This window comes from Chaetodon trifascialis, chromosome 23 (genome assembly GCF_039877785.1).
Source record: "Chaetodon trifascialis isolate fChaTrf1 chromosome 23, fChaTrf1.hap1, whole genome shotgun sequence".
NCBI classification, from domain to species: domain Eukaryota; kingdom Metazoa; phylum Chordata; class Actinopteri; order Chaetodontiformes; family Chaetodontidae; genus Chaetodon; species Chaetodon trifascialis.
In genome coordinates this window covers 18,678,090-18,697,641 of record NC_092078.1, presented here as the reverse complement: position 1 = coordinate 18,697,641, position 19,552 = coordinate 18,678,090, and the positions used below count along the sequence as shown (strand labels likewise).

Genomic DNA, 19,552 nt, shown 5'->3' with positions numbered 1-19,552 from the left:
TGAGTCACAGTAATACTGTACACCCCAGGAAAATGTGGGGAAGATTTGACGGTATCAAAATTTGGATACCGCCCAACTCTAGTTGACGTAACATATTTTCCAATGCGTGCTCTCTGTCTGCTGGTGTGTGTGCACATCGGGGCAGAAGCAGAACTCTGACACTGACTTGATTACAGTAACGCACTATTTAATACAACAGAGAGACTTCATCTCATTCAAAACTCTGCTGCTCAGCTATTAACCAGAACCAAGAGGAGAGAGCACATCAGTCCAGTTTTAGCTGCTTTGCACAAGCTCTTCCTCCTTATAGACAAAGCCCTTAATGGCCTAGGACCAAGCTTTATTGCTGAATCCTTGTCTTCACTATTTGCCTTAAAGAACACTGCAATCATCTGCTGCTGGTTTGTTGGAGGTTGCCAGCAACAGCCAAAAGAAAAGTGGGGATGCAGCCACTGTCAATTACACAGCAAAGCTAATTATAATAGGGTTCCAAGCACTGCTGGCAATGGGAGCCACATGCTGCATCACATGTGTGGCCACCAATCCACTTGCGCTTGTACCCTTAATAATTATGACGATGATGATGATGATGATGATGATAACGATAGTGATGTAAAGAATGCAATACAATGTATTTCATGTATTGTATTTCATTCTTATAGTATTATTATATAGGGGAATGACTGAAATGCCTTTCTGCTTTAACTGTTGGGGCACTCAACAATCTTGCAAACAAATGCCATTATGTTCTCTCTCACTGTTCTACAGACAGACAGAGAAACACACACACACACGCACACACGCACGCACGTACACACACACACCACAGTCTTAAGCAACTGACTAGCCCCACATGAGTTTAATGAGACTTACAGCATCTGAGCTCTTAAAGTAGAGTCTGTAGTTGGTGATCAACACTTTGCCTTTCACAGCTCCACTGAACGGACAGATGTAGATGATGTCTTTATCTGAAAACAGATGAATACAAACATTGTTTATTGATTTGACTTCTTAGCCATCTTCTTTCATGTCTAATCCTGAGCAGGCTTTAGTGGCTCAGAATCAGTTCCCTTTTTCACATTTGTACTCTAGTTCAGATATCACATTATCGGTAAGCAGCAAGTGCTGTAAGGGAAGAAATCAACACACACAAAGAAGAGGAAGCAGAAAAGGAGAAGAAAGCGGTGCAGCAAAGGTAGGCTATAAATACCATCTACTCTGTGTTCAATAAGAGACTAATAAGGACAGGCCCACTCAATAGGAATTGGCATCAACTCTAAATCAAATCAACTGGTCACAGGTGGAATCACTATGATATCATGTCACGTGTATGTCTCTCAGAATCAGAGAATATTGACAAGCTCTAAATTTTTCATAAATAAAACTAACTGATGATGACATATCTGGCAACAGAGGTGGGTCAAACTGTACTTGGTACAATACCAATCTGCCTTCCAGATAAATTGGGTAGGAACCACACTGTCCAGAGAAAGATCCTCAAGAGACAACTGCTTTTTAAAAAAACATTTTGCAGCTGGGCTGAATGAAAAACAACAAAAAGTCAGATTTTAATCTGGCAGTATCTGATAAAAGGAGTAAACCATATCAAGTATTTGATGCCAAATTTCAGTACTTGTTACCCTGTGCTAGGTAGACAGTAACAGTATCAGTCAACTTCAGCAGTTCTCATTGAATTGTCACCTGTCTTCTACTCTTTTCTGGTGGGGAATATAAGCGCTTGGGTTAGAGAGAGAACCAAATACTGGTCGCTCTGACTCCCCTCCCCACAGCATGATTATGGACTGGTGTTTGTCTGGGTTAAAGCATTCCTTACAACTTGTAGCAAGACTTCTGACAACTTCTGGACCCTCTCCCTGAGCAACAGACTGATTAGATCCTGATAATCAGAGGAACTGCTCTCCAAGCTACACAAACAGTTCGTTTGACAGAGATGTGCCTAAGACAAACTAATGATCACAGCACAGTCAAAGAGATAGCAAAACACATCTCTTTAAAACAGAGTGAAGAAATGATGTAACGTGACTGACTGAGCTACATAAACTCACCTATAATTCTGTCCTCCCCTGGTAACAGAGACACATCAGCTAACAACTCCATCTTCAGAGACTCTCTGGAGGTCTACAAACACACACACAAAACACACCAAGGTATAAAAACAAAATAACAGAATACCGTAAATTGCAGTAAAACATCAATTTAACTGGTGAGGCTGTGTGAAACAATGACACTTTAAGGTATTATTTAGTGCTTTTTACTTTCAATAGAAATGCCAAAGGGGAAGGAACGAAGGGAAAGGGGGGAGAATGAGCAGGTTTGCTTTGAGTCAGTTGAAATATGGTCAGATTCAGTGGCCAGTGAGGTGAGGCACTATAAACAGCACTTTTCCTTTTTAAGAGGCTGAACTGTGAACAAGAGGATTTAAGAAGCTCAGCAACTAAATATGACACTGCTGCTCTTCATCCTTATTTGGAATTTTAGTTTATTAATTTAACTTTTTCACTTTAGGGCCATATTATTGATATTTGGATGAGTCTAATCTTCTTCTGTGCAGTTATATTCAGTGAACACTGGGCTTTCAATGTAATATTTCCTCATGTCATTTAAATAACAAGGAACACAAAGGAAGTATGTTGTTAGCTTTATTATGTTTTCATCATGGGGCTGCACGGTGGCGCAGCAGGTAGCGCATGTGCCTCACAGCAACAAGGCTGCCGGTTCAATTCCCAGGTCGGGCCTTTCTGTGCGAAGCTTGCATGTTCTTCCCGTGGGTTCTCTCCGTGCATGCGTGGGTTCTCTCCGTGCATGCGTGGGTTCTCTCCGGGTACTCTGGCTTCCTCCCACAGTCCAAAAACATGCTTATTAGGTTAATTGGAGACTGTAAAATTGCCCCTAGGGGGTGTGTGTGTGTGTGTGTGTGTGTGTGTGCGCCCTGCGACCAACTGGCAACTGGTGTACCCCGCCTCTTGCCCGTTGACAGCTGGGATCGGCTCCAGCACCCCCGAAACCCCGAAATCCCGAAAGGGATACGCGGCATAGAAAATGGATGGATGTTTTCATCATTAACAGTTAATACTGTGTGTATGGGGATTTGCAGTCTTATATGTAAATTTCTAAATAATAACTTAACTAGAAAACCACTTCGTTGCAAACACCTGTCCACCTTTCCCATCCAGCTGGTTAATTACACGGTGCAACAACAATCAATATCATCAATAGCTCAATATCAGCTAAACCAATGTGGTGGATAATAATGCTTCAAATATGGATGTTGCTTCAAAAAAGATACAATAATTCTTGTATGGATTCTTAAGTTATGGCGAAAAATATGTTTTGTGAGGTGACAGTAACTTTGAGCTTTGACCACCAAAAAAACCACCAAAATCAGGTCATCCTTGAGTCCTTTTTATGACAGAACATACACATTACTTTGCAGAACACCTGTCTAAACCATTGTTCAGACTAGGCAACTTTCTTCACTTTAAACTCATTCAATTCATTTGAGTCAATTTTTTGTGGCACTTTGTGGCCCAAGCATGTCTGCTTGATAGTTATAAAGTGTGTCACAATCATTTTCTTTTGTGATGTGATGTTCAACTGTATCACCTACATACTGTATATATATATATATATATATATATATATATATATATATATATATAGATTGAGACATTGTGCCTTCCATATGCTCAAATTTAAATGAGGAGAAAAACCTCCAGGAAATGTTTGCAGAAGAAGAAGGTGAACAATCATTCTTTTCTAGCCCTATATTTTATTTTGTCATTTTCTAATCCAGACCCCCTGACCATCTAGTAGGCGTTGCTAGGGCAGAGACTATGATTTGATCCCTCACTGGCTTCTCACCATTGTACAGATGGAGCGGCCTCGAAATTCCCCTAATTTCATGCTGGGGCCCTGGCGGGTCCGTGACCGGTCCCTGCTCTGCAGTAGGCGGGTTCGTGACTGTAATGAGATCCCCCGTGATGACGTCATTGGCGCGGGGCCAACTCGTAACGCCCCTAAGCTCAATTGCGGAAACTACCTGCACTCGCTCGATCAGTCCACCAGGAGGAGCAGTCATTATTACCGTGTCAGCTTTGCTGAGTCGTTCATTAGATCTGCACATAGCCTCCACTGCTGTAAGAAAAACTGCTTGTCTAGTAGAGCACCCTGTGCAGTTTTTTAAATATAATTATGCTTAATCATCCACATTATTATAGTGCTCGTTCACAAACTTCTTGGATCTGCTCATCTGCCCATCCTGCCTTTTCCTCCACATCTCTCTCCACCTTTGGAGAGGCTCCCAGCGCATCTCCGCGTGCCGAGTGATTTGTGCCCAGAAAATTAATCATGAATAACAGAAGTTGTGCGTCGCGTTTTTTCTAGCATTCTGAACTGCTAAACAGTTAAATGTTTAATACTCTGCCTGATTCGCGGAGCCACTCTGCTTTTCAGTTGGTGGGTTTCCTGTTTGTAGCGCATTTTAGATTTGCAGGTCACTATTTGATGCGGTGACCAGCAATACGCAGAGTCCTGTATGTGTGTGTACAGTATATTACTGGACAGAAATCATTTACAGTGAGCTGAAGAGGGAGGGACGGGAGGATGAAATGCCAATTTCAGCCTGTGATCTGTTAATGTCTGAATGAACAGCCTCATGGAAGTGATATTTTACAGTTCTACATATTTTAATCTAACGAAATTCGTTAAACAAATCACTTGGTGCTTTCAAAGTCATGTCATTGAGCTGAAAGGTTCCAGATTTCGTTCGACTTCACAGGCGGCTGCGGAGCGCAGCAGACGGCTCGCACTGCGCACTGCGATGTTCAACATCATAGGCTTAATATACTGTAGTTAATTATCACTGATCTTTTTCATCACTCTGTCTGTGTGACTGTCTGTGTCCTCCTCTCTGTGTCTCTGTCTCTTTTTTCAGACTGTTCACGCGATGAATATAAACAGTAACTATTAAAAAAAGTTATAGTCGCGGGAAAACATAGTGCTCAGAAGCGCACCAAGAATGCATTTTTACGTCAGGCGTTGTGCACGCGTGTTTGATATTAATATTGTGCCGCTGCACCTCAAATAAATGTTTTTTTGGGAAACGGAAATGTTCAACATGACTTCATCATGTTAGACCAGGCAGACGGGTTCTTACTACAACATCAACTCTCCCTCCGCAGCCAGCGAGCCTCATCCCCCGCACGACACCTACATTCAATCATGAATAATCCTAATGGGCCAATCAGACCCATGAAAAAAAACAATGTTGTGGGGCATAAAGGGCCAATGGGCCGATGTAGATGGGCCAATCTACTTGTTTTTATTGGCCAATCAGTTTTGTCTCTTTGTGTCACCATCTCCTGGTGACACCCTGCAATTGAATGAAGAGGCGTGTTTATAGTGGATTCTGGGCACACCCCCAAGAGGAGGGGGGGACTGGTAGCTGGCTGGCAGCCGGCTGGGAGCCGGCTGGGAGCTGGATGGCCTCTGGCCTGGAGGGGAATTTCGAGGCCGCTCCATCTGTAAAAATGGCCAGTGCAACCTGCAGCTTAAGCAAAATCTAAATATTTCAGCCACAGCAGACAAAGCAGACACACATAAATCCACTTACACTGGAGATGTGTGTGTCCAAGGCGTTAGAATTGTAGACTGAGACTGGTGAGGCCATTGCTCAGGGAGGGAGCTTCCACAGGCTGAGAAAGAGAGAAACGGACTGTTAGAGATGTGATGCAAATATCTCCCAGCAACAAGGTCCTAATTTAAAGCCAGGCTCTTTTTTCTGCCAGTATAATGCCAGACTATAAGTACATGTTCATCCTCAGAAAATATGAGCTATACTGAGTGCTGTCGTCATCAGGAAATTTTTGTACATATACAAATACATATACATACAAATACAGTAATTGCTATTAACAATTGGTCTTTTCCTGTTCATTGTATGCCACTAGCATAGTATAAGTCTAATAATAGTTACACTACACATACACCTTTGAAGAAGAAAAGCCTTTTATTGACACTGAACACTGGAACATATAAATAAGAAATACATTTCTGTTTTCCTTTTAGGCTAGTTTATTTGCCTCAACCAGCTGATGGAAACACATCAGTATTTGTTAGTTTTAAAATAACTTCAGCTTTGTGTTATTTCCCTGCAGTCTCTGACTGACTGCACCACAAATCAATGGAGCAACAATTCTATGACTGGGGCAATAAAGCCTTACATTGTCATGGGGTTGTTGTTGTTGTGTGTGTTTTTTTCAGTCGTGTCACCTCAGTGAGAACGCTTGCTTGCTAACTTATGTACAATTGTAATTGACAATTACAATATACAATTGTAATTGTAGTTGAAGCTATCTTATAGACTATGGACACGAGGAGTTAACCTTAGCTGCCATCCACAGAAAAAAAAGCATCAGCCAGTGAGCCATGGACACAGAGGTGAAAGAGAAAGTGAGGGAAAAAATGAAGCAGAGAATAAGAAATGAGATATGAGAACTTATGTAGAAAGCAGGTGAAGAGGAAGAGGGACAAGACACAGAAATGGTGTTGTGGTGGCACGGTGGGTAGACTGTCGCCTCACAGCTTCGATTCCCGCTGGGGGTGTGTCCTCCACCATGCCTTCGGTGCCTGTTGCTTGAGGAAAGGGGCCTTTCTGTGTGGAGTTTGCATGTTCTCCCTGTGTTCACCTCCATAAAATATACCCCCACTAAAACCATTCAAGAAGATCACCACCTGACCAATGGTGACAAGAGAAATTGGGTCCCCGGGCGCCGGTCGGGTGGCAGCCCACCGCTCCTGGTCTGCTGCGGAGAAAGGATGACCAGGATGGGTCAAATGCGGAGGACAAATTTCACCAATTGCATGGCGTGTGATATCGTGCATGTAGTGGGTGACAAATAAACGGGATTGTCCCTCTGATTCTTCTTCTAAATGTGTTGAGAAGAAAGGAGTGAAGAATAGAGGAGCAAAGGAGAGCAGATGTGAGATAAGATATGCATTTCATCTACTCTGCATCTTAAGGCATATTCTTAAGAGTGGAGCTAGGAGAGTTACAGAAGTTAAGAAGAAAAGAGGAAGAAAGGAGAACAAAGTGACAAGCAGTAGATCAAATGAAGATAAAATGCATACCCATGTTGTTTATCTTACTATGCTTTTCCCTGAAGAAATCGAATATAACTTCAGGAAATGTTGTCCTGTTGGCCTCCTATTCAACTCAGAGTACTGAAAACCATGTTTACTTGGCATTGTTGGGGATCTTTGATTTGCAATTAGAGCAGCCCAGTTTATTGTGGCATGTAGTGCTGGGCGGTATGACCAAAAATGCATATCACGGTATTTTTTAAAATTACAACGGTTTCACAGTATATGACGGTATTTTTTTTCTTTCATCTGGAAGACAGATGTTTTAACACAGGTATATCCAGGCGCTCATTTGGGCAGAGTACCTTTATCTCGTCCAAGCATATGAAGAAACTCCTCTGTTGGAAACACTTTTTCAGCCTTTTTTTCTGCTTGCTATTGTTCTTATCTCTCATAAAAGGATGAAATGCAAATAAAACAGTAAAATAACACCTTGGGCTGCTCAGCAGAGTCCTCTATTAGCGCTCTGCTCATTCATGAGTAAATGAGGCGGAGCGTTGAAACTAATTGCACAGTTAGACCAGTCAATGGCTCAGCAACCCATTGGACTATTTTGACGATCGACACCTCTATTGACCAGTCAGTCAAGAGATTCGAGGGGCAGCCCCCAAATTCACCATAGTAACACCAATGACGATCCAGAAGGAAGTAAGCCCAGAGATAGGTTATTGCATGAAGAGTGCTCCCTCCATTCTTGAAACCCTTTCCTATTTATGTAAACAACCAGGACCTTTGCATGTTCTCCCCGTGTTCACCTGGGGTTTCCTCCGTAAAAACCCCCACTAAAAACATGCAAGAAGATCACCACCTGACCAATGGTGACAAAGAAGTACTGGTCCCCGGGCGCGGGCGCGGGCGTCAGCGTCGCCTGGCAGCTGGCAGCCCACTGCTCCTGATAAGACATACTGTATGATTTAGCAAAGTTTCTTTTCGCTACTGTCTGGCTGCTAGCTCGTCGAGTTTTCGTTGCACAGTGGGGAGGCAGACATCTTGTGTGGTTCGCATGAAGTGGCGAAATAAAGTGGACATACGCCATTTTTGTCTTTTTGTTACAAGACATGCTTGCGGCGGGTGGAAGTGGTGGAGCAAATTGCTCGTGTTAGCCTGACCCCAAAAAAAAAACAACAGACATGGCTCCTCTTTTTGGCACAAGTTCTTCTGTGTCATCATGTTCTACTAGTTCTGCAGCTTCAATTTCGGAACTTTCAATGTCTGTCCTATCCATCTTCACCGTAACGTAACACCAGAGCACTACAGTTTACCCTCACCACGCCCCGCACCATGCCTGTTTAGAAGCGCAACACTGAAAACAGCGCGGAGCAAAGTTTCGGACATTGTGTAATCACATACACCGGTGTGGCGGTATATTAAAAATTCATATCATAACAAAAATATATACCGGTACTCAGTGTGAACCGGTATACCACCCAGCCCTAGTGCGTGGATTCAAATGTAGCAGATTAGTCAAATCAACAGATGCAGTACTAATAGGGATGGGAATTGATAAGAATTTACCGATTACGATTCCATCATCGATTTTGCTTATCGATCCGATTCCTCATTGATTCTCTTATCGATTCTCATTGGGTGAGGAAATAAAAGAGTACAAATGGGTTTGTTTGCGTTAACTGTCATCTCTGCAGAGAAAATATAACATATACAGTATGCACAAATGATGTGTGACGTAACCTCAGAACAAACCTAAAAAGTAAGTGAGCTACTTCTCAGAGTAGGGAGTGAATGAAGCAGAACTACACTGGTTAAAATAACAACATGCAACTCTGACAGAACTCAAATTTCCGATTTTCATTTGAACAGATATGCCAGATAAAAAGGAATTGACCTACCGAAATTCAAATTCAAACTAGTGACTGCAAAAGCAGTTTACACAGTGAAATGGCGCTAACCTTAACAGAACAGACACGGCTTGTAAGAGTTCAACATTACCTTCAGCACTAATAACAGATGACGCCCTGGTGTTTGCTCTACAGATCGACCGATATGGATTTTTCAGGGCTGATACTGATACCGATTATTAATAATCAAGTGAAACCGAGAGCCGATATTTAGAACCGATATTCGTTTGCAGCAAAAATTAAAATTTTGGTGTCAAAATTTAGAGTAACACACCTGGGATTAGAATGAATACAGAATACAGTTTGTTTGTTTGTTTTGTGTACACTGAAAAAAAGACTTTTGTAAAAAAACACTAACATAAAATCTTCATTGAAACGCCTTTAAGTTTAATTATTTTTAAAACAAAAAGTGCAGGGGCCTTCCAGCAACATTTCTTAAAACTCACTCAATTGAATAAATAAATAAAATAGCTCCCTGAATTTTTGAAACATCAACAAAATAAACTGAACTGAACTGTTCTGAAATTTGGGTCTGAGTTAGTACTCCCAATTCAGTAGCAGGAGACATGCCAGCACCACAGTTTTCATATCTTCGAGCTTGGAAAAACGTTTCATTACACACGTGAGTTGTAGACGCGACGGTAAATTTATTGATTGAAAATAAAACACACTGAGAATAATCTCCTCGACATGTGCTCTCTGCCTGACTCATATCCCTGGACTTTATGAGTGACAGGCAAAAAGGCGATCAATTAACACCAGTAGTTACGTTGCTGCACCATAGTGTAGTGAGAGCACGAGCGCTGAGGGAGAGACAACTGTAAACAAAAAAAGACACATTAGCGTGCAGTACTGTTCAACTTATAGGCTAGAATCACCTCCGGTGTTGTTTATTGATACACCAGGAGCCGCCCCACGGGCTGAGACACGTTTGGAGATTTATTATTCCCACAAAGTAATGGTAACCGAAAGGGCCCATATTATTATTGTGTGTCTGTCCACAGCTATAAAGCGGTTGCGGCAGGTATAACGTACCAGTGGGTCATCATGAAATAGGCCTTGTTGAAGTTGTGAACGGTTTCATCTCCAGAGCCAAACAGCGGAATTCAGCAGGTTTTGCTCCCTTATACTTGTTATAGTCTACCTACCGGTATGTCATTATGTCTTTTTTTATTATTAAGTAAGGAGCTTCAGGTCATGTCCACTTAGTTACGTATGCTTGATGTGATTGGACAAGTAGGTCAGTGAAATTTCAACTTTGGGCTTGCATGTTAACACTGAAATTGATCATAAGGTTGTAGTATTTTTAAAACTTCATCATAGAGGGTTTTTATTGCAACTTCGACTGACTCTGTTGCCTTGCATCTGCTGGATCACCAGAGCAGTCGTCTGCTTCTCCTTATCTGTGGCACTGCATGTAGAGGCTTCAGTGTTGATTGGCTGTCAGTGAGGCATGTGGGCGGGACATTGTTACACAGCCAAGAGTGGACTTCAAGCTGAGAGGCGGCTGCATCAGAGCCAAAGGAGCGCATTTTAAAATACATTAATTAATTTTATCGGTTATCAGTGGAAAAAACAGCCGATGCCGATGATCGAAAAAATGCCGAAGATCGGCCGATATTATCGGCCAGGCCGATAATTGGTCGATCCCTAGTTTGCCCTTCCGCTAGATTCACACACATCGCTAAGTAGTGTATCAAACATGTGACATTCGAGCAAATGAATTGCATGCTGTGTGAACAAATATTTTAGCATGTTGGAGGTATTTCCCCCCTTTGAAGAAATGGAAACTTTGCATGTGTTGTGGCTCTGGTGTCATCTTTTAGCGGGAAATATAACTAATACTTTCGAGCGTTTCTCCCTCGACGCCATATTGGCTACGTTCAAAACCAAAACAATGCAGCACGCGTGACGTAATCACGCATGTGCAAGACAGGCGGAATCGATAAGCAGAATCGTTAACCAGGCACGCAAACGATTCCAAGTAATTGAGCTATTGGGAGCCGGTTCTCAAAAAGAAACGGTTCTCGATCCCCATCCCTAAGTATTAACGTCTTACAGTGGAAGTAGATGATTGAAAACTCTTGTTAAATGCTGCAATACAATATTTTGTTCTTTCTTTCACTGTTCTAGGTGCTAAGAGTTCTCCCTAAGACTGTACCGAATATCTTTTTTGTTTGTGTTGTTTTTTACAGTTGAAGCTTCTATTGACATTTTTAAATGAAACTTCAAATATCAGTCATCACATTTCAATGTCATCACCCAAAATAAAAAAATAATTACTCAATTCAAATAAAATGAAAGTCATTCAACAGATTAAATGATTTATGTCTCGTCTTTTTTCACTCTTTCTTTACAGTTGCAGTAGGTAAGATTGAGAAGAGAGTACACTTAGCCTGAAAATTTGAACCAACACAAATTCCACGTTACTCCCCGTCCCTCTCCGCTGCACTCATGCCCTGCCTCCAAGCCCCTCCTCCCTGCGGTGCCTGCACGGCTGCCGTGACAACGAGTAATGTTAGCCTTAGCATCGGAAACGAGTTAACTCTGCCCAGCCGCTACATCACAGTTGCTAACATACCGTACAGGCCACTCACAGAGCTGTTTGACTAAGCAGCGGCCGGCACCATGAGTGGAGGTAGGGGGTGGTTCGCAGTGTGTGTGAGTAGTGATTGACAGATGTCAGACACTCCCTCAGACGTTCCTCTGGCTCTGATTGGTTGTTTTGTGTTGGGCGCGTTGGATTCTTGCAAATTGCAGTAGGAGCAGTAGGTGGGACCAATGGAGCTGTTTTTTTGTTTTTTTTTCACAGATTACATGTTTCATGTACAGCTGTCTGGGCATAGGTACAGTTTTAGCAAATATGACAAAAAATTACTTTTATACAAGTTACATACTGCAGCTTAAATAGACATAAATTTAACATTTAAACATGTAGGCAGCAGGCTAATTCAGTATAATCTCTCTTTTTTTGGATGATAATTTAAGTAATTTACTACAATACTGTAAACGTCAAATGCACAGTCATGGTTACAAAAAGGTGGGATGCTGTAAGAAAAAAAACAGAATGATAATTTGCTAATCCGTTTTGACATGCTCAACTGAAAACAATACAAAGACAATATATTTAATGTTTTGCCTCATCAACCTCATTGATTTTTCTATGCTTATTCAGAATTTGATGCAGCAACCAAAACATTCCAAACAAGTTAGGACAGGGGCAATGAAAGACTGGGAAGGTTGTGAGAAGTTGTCATATTACACAACATCAACTCAACTCAACTGCACTGAGTAACACACAGCAAAACAGTCCACCTCAAAAGTTGCTGGTAGCTGCCGGTAGCCTTTGAGCACCACAGTGAATATATTTTTTTCTCCAGTCTATTGCTACCTAATACTAATAACTAGTACAGATGAAATGTCAGCAAAATATCCCTTCATTCATCATTCAGTCTTCTGTTTGTTTATTTATGACACATTTGCAAAGAAACATTACAGAGCCAGTCTGTTACAATTGGCCAGTGCTGCATCCACAATGCCTGTAGAACATGAAAGCTAGCTTACCTAGGTTTTCATAGCTTATAAGATGAGCTTGTCCTCTGCCTACACTACAATATTTCCTTTGAATGTTACACATTCATTTGCTTGGCACAAGCAAATGAAATCATTCAGATCACAAACTACTTGTGTTCATTTACCTTTATTACCATGCTAATTATGGTACTGCTTACTGCTTGGCTGCTGCAGAATATTCTCAACATGATAAAACTATTCATAGTCTTACATTTGATCATGAGCCACAATTTAACTGTTCATGCGCACACGTGTGTCATACCTCTGAATAATACTACATTTACACCAAAATTAGCACCTATATGTGGGTTTGTTGAATCCCGGTAAATCCACAGAGAATAGGTGATTGACTCGTTTCCCATTACCAGTAGACAAGTTTGCCTCTCTGTTTTTGTTTTATTTTCTGGTGTGTCACATTTGATGTCACAAATTAGCCGGGAAACAGGGAGTAACAGAAAGCAGTATGGATGCCAGTGACAGTGTTATGGTGGTTACTTTTGTATATTTCATGAGACAATTCTGTCTGATATCAGGCAACATTTATGCATCAACCTCTGGAACTTCAGTGTGTGTTATCAATGCACTGGAAAAGGGACAAAAATTAGGGTGTCCACCTGGGTGCCATGTTTCTATCACTGTCGATTCAGACCCAATAACATCCATGACAACCGCAGAGTAATTTGACCTGGGATTGAGTGCAAGTTGTACCCTTTCCCGCTGAAGAAAAAAGGCCAGATGTTAGTAGGTGTCTTTGTCCACTGTGAAAGGGGCTTAAGATTGACTTTTTGTGGTCGAGGCAGATGGCTGCCCACCCACAGCCTGGTTCTGCCCGAGGTTTCTGCCTGTTAAAAGGAAGTTTTTCCTCGCCACTGTCGCCAAGTGCTTGCTCATGGGGGAATTGTTGGTTTTCTGTAGATAAAAGAGCATGGTCTGTACCAGCTCTATATGGAAAGTGTCCTGAGATAACTTCTGTTGTGAGTTGGTGCAATACAAATAAAATTGAATTGAATTGAATTGAATTTACTTCACACTGTATTGGAGATCCCAATACACTACAAAGCAGTCAAACTGACTTATGCTACTATAGTAGCTAACAAAATCAAAATACAATTTGTATCAGCTGTGTATGGCAAATATGGCTCAGACATCAGAAATTGCCATCTGTGGTAAAAAAAACAAAACAAAAAAACAAAACTGATCGGGTATCCATACTTGTTGGGGCTTAGGCACAATCATCATTATACCTTCCCCTTTGGCACTTTTATTGAAAGTAAAGAACACTAAAAGAAAGAAAACCTTTCCTGCATCCTCACCCCAAAACTCAGCAGTCTGCAAAGGAACATCTACAAAAGGCTGATGCGTTCTCAAAACAAGTCCTGTGGACTGGTGAAGTTAAAATAGAACTTTTTGGCCACAATAAGCAAAGGTATGTTTGGAGAAAAAAAAGGTACAGAATTTCAAGAAAAGCCCAACTCTCCAACTGCCAAGCACAGGGGTAGATCTATCATGTTTTGAGCATGTGTTAGAACGAGCAGCATGGGAACATTACAATGGCTAGGGGAATAATGAATTTAATTAAATACCAGTAAATTCTGAAATCAAACATTACATAGTCTATAAAAAAGATGAAGATTAAAAGAAGATGGTTCTACAACAGGATTAATGATCCCACCTCAAAATCCACAATGGGCTGCCTCAAAAGGACCATGCTGAAGGTTTTCCCTAACATCATCAAAAATCTGTGGAGAGACCTCAAAAGAGTAGTGCTTGCAAGACAACCAAAGAATCTCACAGAACTCAAAGGTGTTTGCAAGGAAGAATGGGCAAAAATCCACCAAACCCAAAGTCTCAGCTGGCTACAAAAAGCATTTACAAACTGTTACTTGCCAAAGCGGTTGTTACCAAGTACTGACCGTGCGGGGTGCCCAAACTTTTACTTCAAGCCCTTTCCTTTTTCATTATTTTGAAACTGTAAAATATGTGACGTCAGATGTGTCATCTTTAATCTTCTGACTTTTGAAAATCAGGTTCTTACTCGCTTAGCTATTCACGTTAAGCCCGAACCAAAACATTGTCATAGAAAATGATGTTTTCACTTCCTGTGGCCTAAGTGAAAAGCACTATTCTTAATGCAGTGTACTGTGTTGTCTCTCATGCCCAGTTGTTTCAAAATAATTTGCTATGTAGTAGTTAAGAAGCTAACAGCTAAAAATATCTAACATTAATCACCAAAATGCACATAAACTAGTAAGAAGCATAATGATTAGGTGATAACTTTATTCAATTCAATTTCAATTCAATTTTATTTGTATAGCGCCAAATCACAACAGAAGTTGTCTCAGGACACTTTCCATATAGAGCTGGTACAGACCAAGCTCACTTTACAAGCTTAATCTGCAGTTAGTGTAAAATAACAGTGATGAAACTTTCAGCTACAATGTAGGGTATCCTGCCCTGGCAAACTCTAAATTAATAGTTGTTCATTAGAAAGTTATCTAACCTTATATATTTGCTTGCCAAAGCTATAATGTTAGTGTCAAGGTTCAAATTTAGTCAAATTATCAGCTTTACTAGCCCTATCACATAGTGTAATGCTATGATTATATTACCTGTGTACTATGAAGAAAAATGTGTTTGCTGATGAAAAACAGCTGATACAATTCCATCCTCTTCATCCTCCAAGTTATCCCACCTTTAAAAACAAAGTGCGATGCCATATGCTATTCTATGGAGGACTATGTTGGAACTATTTCAGTTGGTGCAACCCTTAAAATGTTAGTAGCGTGTAAAATCAGTCTGTAAAGCACAGGTCTCAAACTCATTCAACAAAGGGCAGAGTGGCTGAAGGTTTTCTTTCAAACCAAGCAGTAGCACACCAAACTTGACTCATTTCATTAGCTGATCTCAGTCTTCAGACAGCTGATTGGTCAGACTGCATGCTCTTGATTGGTTGGAGGAAAAACCTGCAGCCACATGGCCCTTTGTGGAATGAGTTGCTGCTGTAAAGTAATGTGGAAGTGCCCTAATTCTGCATTCTTTCTAATGGCCAGCTGGGGGTGGCCCACTGACTGCAAAAATAAATCTGATTGCATGAAAGCTTATGGGCGGCATGGTGGTGCAGCAGGTAGTGCGCGTGCCTCACAGCAAGAAGCTCGCCGGTTCGATCTTCCACGTAATTGCTGTGTCTCCATGTGGCTTGTGGCGAACTCCAAACAGGATTTCTTATGGCTTTCTTTCAGCTATGGTTTTCTTTACACCTGATTTTTAGAGTGCATGACTTAAAGTTGTCTTGTGGACAGATTCTTCAAGCTGAGCTGTGGATCATTCCAGATCCTCTAGACTCAGCATCAGCCTATTGGTTGCTTCTCAGAGTAATGCTCTCCTTTCCCTGTTGGTCAGTCTAGGTGGACAGCCTCCTCTTGGTAGATTTGCTGTTGTGCAATATTCTTTCCATTTTCTAATGATATGAAGGTGCTCCATGAGATACTTTCATTTTTTTTTTTTTTTTTTTTTTTTTTTTTTAACCCTATCCCTGCTTTGTACTGCTCCACAACTTTATACCTGACCTGTTAGGCGAGCTCATGATGCTGTTTGCTTGGTAATATTCTCTAACAAACCAAGGCATTCAGGGAACAAGTGTTATTTATATTGAGAGCAAATTGTACACAGGTGGACTGAATTATGGACTATTTTGTGTTGGTCCATTACATATGTCCCAAGTAAGATGCACTTTTATTTGTGGTTGTAACGTCACAAAATATGGAAAAGGAGGAGAGAATACTTATGTAGGGCATTATCAGATTTTACATTTTTTATTCACACAACATGGGCGGCACGGTGACGCAGCAGGTAGTGTGCGTGCCTCATAGCAAGAAGGTTCAAACCGAAGGTTAGCCAGTTCATGGAACAGAAGGTTCGCCAATTCGATCCCCGAGTCGGGCATGGCCTTTCTGTGTGAAGTTTGCATGTTCTTCCCGTGCATGCGTGGGTTCTCTCTGGGCACTCCGGCTTCCTCCCACAGACCAAAAACATGCTCATTAGGTTGATTGGTGACTCTAAATTGTCCTTAGGTGTGATTGTGAGCGTGAATGGTTATTTGCCTATATATGTTGCCCTGCAATCGACTGGCGACCGGTTCAGGGTGTACCCCACCTCTCGCCCAATGACAACTGGGACAGTTGTCATTGGGCAACCCCCACAACCCCGAAAGGGATAGTCGGTACAATGGATGGATGGATGGATGGATGAGTGAAAGCTTATGAGAAAATGACCCTGCATCTCACTTGATTTACTACCTCAGTTACCGACTGAGTTTACGGTGTCAATCACAAGTATTAAGTATTCATCAATACAGCAAAATATTTTGTAAATTATGGTCCCATTTAGAGTGAAATAAATAATAAAGCAGGGTACGCTGTCGGACATGGCTACATTGTGACTGACCAGCAAGTCCAGCAACATGTATCGTCCCCAGGTCCACCCTCTCATCCAACTATGGTCACTTCTAGCAATCATTTAGACGTTCATCTAGACTGCTAGACATTGTTTTCCACAGCCACCATACGGGAGTGACACAAGGGTTGCACAGTTAGTTGCAATTTGCAAGCTAACCACTAGATGCCACTAAATCCCACACACTCAAGCTTTGGCAGGAAATTGGTTTCATAAGTAAACAGTAGCTTTTCAAAAAATCTCACAAAAGACATGAACACCAGTAACCATGGTAACAACACATAAAAAATGTGGACAGATGTAAGCCCAGAAAGCTTATAAGACTTTAAAAAAATACATGAGGAAAATTACACTATGCTATATTAAAATAAACAATAATCTAATGAATAAAATTTAATTAAAATGAATTTACATTTTTGTCTAAAGCCTAAATTTAAATTAAAGTCAGGACCCACAATTAACGCTGTTCTATACTACAACAATACAGTGGATCTGTACTGATATATATGTGGCAAACTAAAATCAGTCAATAACATTGCCCTTGCCAGTGTATTGATTTGGCTACAGTATACAGACGCTGATGCATTAAGTCAAGCCAGCAGCACCAGAAACACCTTCAGAGGCTACGTATGATTGTTCATTTACGTATATTTACGGGCATATTTGCCCTTTTAATTGCATCAGAGCAAACGAATAAGGTTAATAATCCCACTATTTACTACATTTGTCTGAACAATTTAGCAGTGGAGCTGCTTCTGATGGGGTGACCTGTAACTACACATCATTAGCTGGGCGACCAATGATGATATACATTACATTACAATAAAGCAGAAACATTGTCAATTCGCCCACACGGACTATTTCTGCAAATACTTGATTTTATATGTGACCACAAAGAGATAACATGATCATATGGCGTCATAACGAGTGACGAGTTGAAGTGCAATAGACTTGTTTTTGGTAGCAGTAAAGAGGTGAGTTACAGTCTAATCCAGGGTGGTACGGTTAGCTAGCATTTCAGTAGTTTGCGGTGTGAAAACCAAGCTCCAAGGTATGAATAGCGTTTCACAGCCAGACTTTCAGTCCTTTTCACTATCGAGAATGTAAAAGGCATCAGAACCGGGTAACGCTCGTGTTCATGGCATAATCTGAGAATACAGAACAGTAGCAAGCGGACTTGAAAAGAACAAAGCTCGTCCTAAACCCTCTAAACTGAACTTTTCCAACTTGGCCATTCCAATAGGCATTGCTGTGGAGTTGCACCAGGAAATAGCGGAGGCCTAGACGGTACGACAGCTTGTTCCACCCGAAAGTCAGACCATTTCTCATTCATAGTGCACGGAAACCTCCGAAGAACACCTCCGAAGAACACCTGATATAGACTCAGGTGGCCTCGTCGTAGCAAAATGTCTTAACTTACCCGCAAAGTGCGATTCTCCCGTGGCCGAATGTCGATCTGTTTCCCTCAAGCCACAGCAGGAACTTACTCCATGTCACGTGAGGTCTGTCATGGCGCGGATTGGATGGTTGTCAATTGAGGGTTGCAAGGTATGCAGCGAAATGTAGTTTTCAGATGGGTTGCCATATTCCTCTTTATGGTTCACTTTTTGTAATATTTTTATGTTTCTTTGTATGCGTATGCACTATATTTTCAGGAGATATAATGATTTCTTTTCCGTGTTGTGGAATAACATCCAACCAGAGACTATCATGCAAACAAACACATTTGTTAACAAAAAATATAGTCCACATCTTCTTGGACAGACATATTTACAGCAATATGTTGACATGCACTATATCTTCTAGAATCAATTTATACTACTTACAGAAAGATATTTTGTGTTATGCAGCCAAAGGGTGCTTTAGGGTCACTTCTGTTTGTTTCGTATGGTATGTTTCCACAATAGGCCTGAATTAATTAACTGGTGTATATAAATAAATAGAATAATAGACAGAAAATATGAACTTACAGTCTATTTACTGTCTCAAGCTTTCAACCACATGTCATGGTCTTGATGTTGAGGTTTTTTGCTCTTTTTTTTGTGTGTGTCATGGTTTTGTCTTTTTTGGGGGGTTGTTAAGATCAATTATAAGCTGGTGGTGTTTCCTCTGGTTGGTGTCTACAAGGCTTCATTCTAAGGGATCACCAGCCAGAAAGGCTCAGAAACTGCATCAGAAGGTCATCCTGATGAATCAAAGAAACTTAAAAGACAAGTGCCCAGGGGATAAACACAAAGCAGGGATTTTTTTTTCCAGCCCAACTGATCAATATGGTAAAGCATAGCAACTGATTGTTTCAATCATAATAAAGCCACGAGTTAATACTTACAAAGAAAATAATAATAATAATAATAATAATAATAATAAAAATAAAAATAAAAAGAGGCAACTTGTGTGAACTATTTTTACTGGCCATCTATATTTCTGTAGAGCTTGAAAAGGGCAGGAGACAAGTATTGTATAACCAATAAAATGAAAGAGGATTTAGTTAACAGTTACAAATAACAAAT

General features: G+C 41.0%; 1 protein-coding gene across 1 annotated transcript in view; it reads right to left on the bottom strand.

The window, feature by feature from the left end:
• The window catches only part of mtm1 (myotubularin 1), a 42,648-nt gene extending 24,107 nt beyond the window's left edge, over positions 1-18,541 (bottom strand). Inside the window, exons 1-4 of the mRNA XM_070993059.1 lie at positions 18,463-18,541; positions 5,633-5,714; positions 2,067-2,139; positions 874-968 (exon numbers count right to left, since the gene is read on the bottom strand). Coding sequence (XP_070849160.1) covers positions 874-968; positions 2,067-2,139; positions 5,633-5,689 — 225 coding nt within the window. The 5' untranslated portion in view covers positions 5,690-5,714; positions 18,463-18,541. The remainder of the gene's footprint in view (positions 1-873; positions 969-2,066; positions 2,140-5,632; positions 5,715-18,462) is intronic.
• Positions 18,542-19,552: the final 1,011 nt, after the last annotated feature.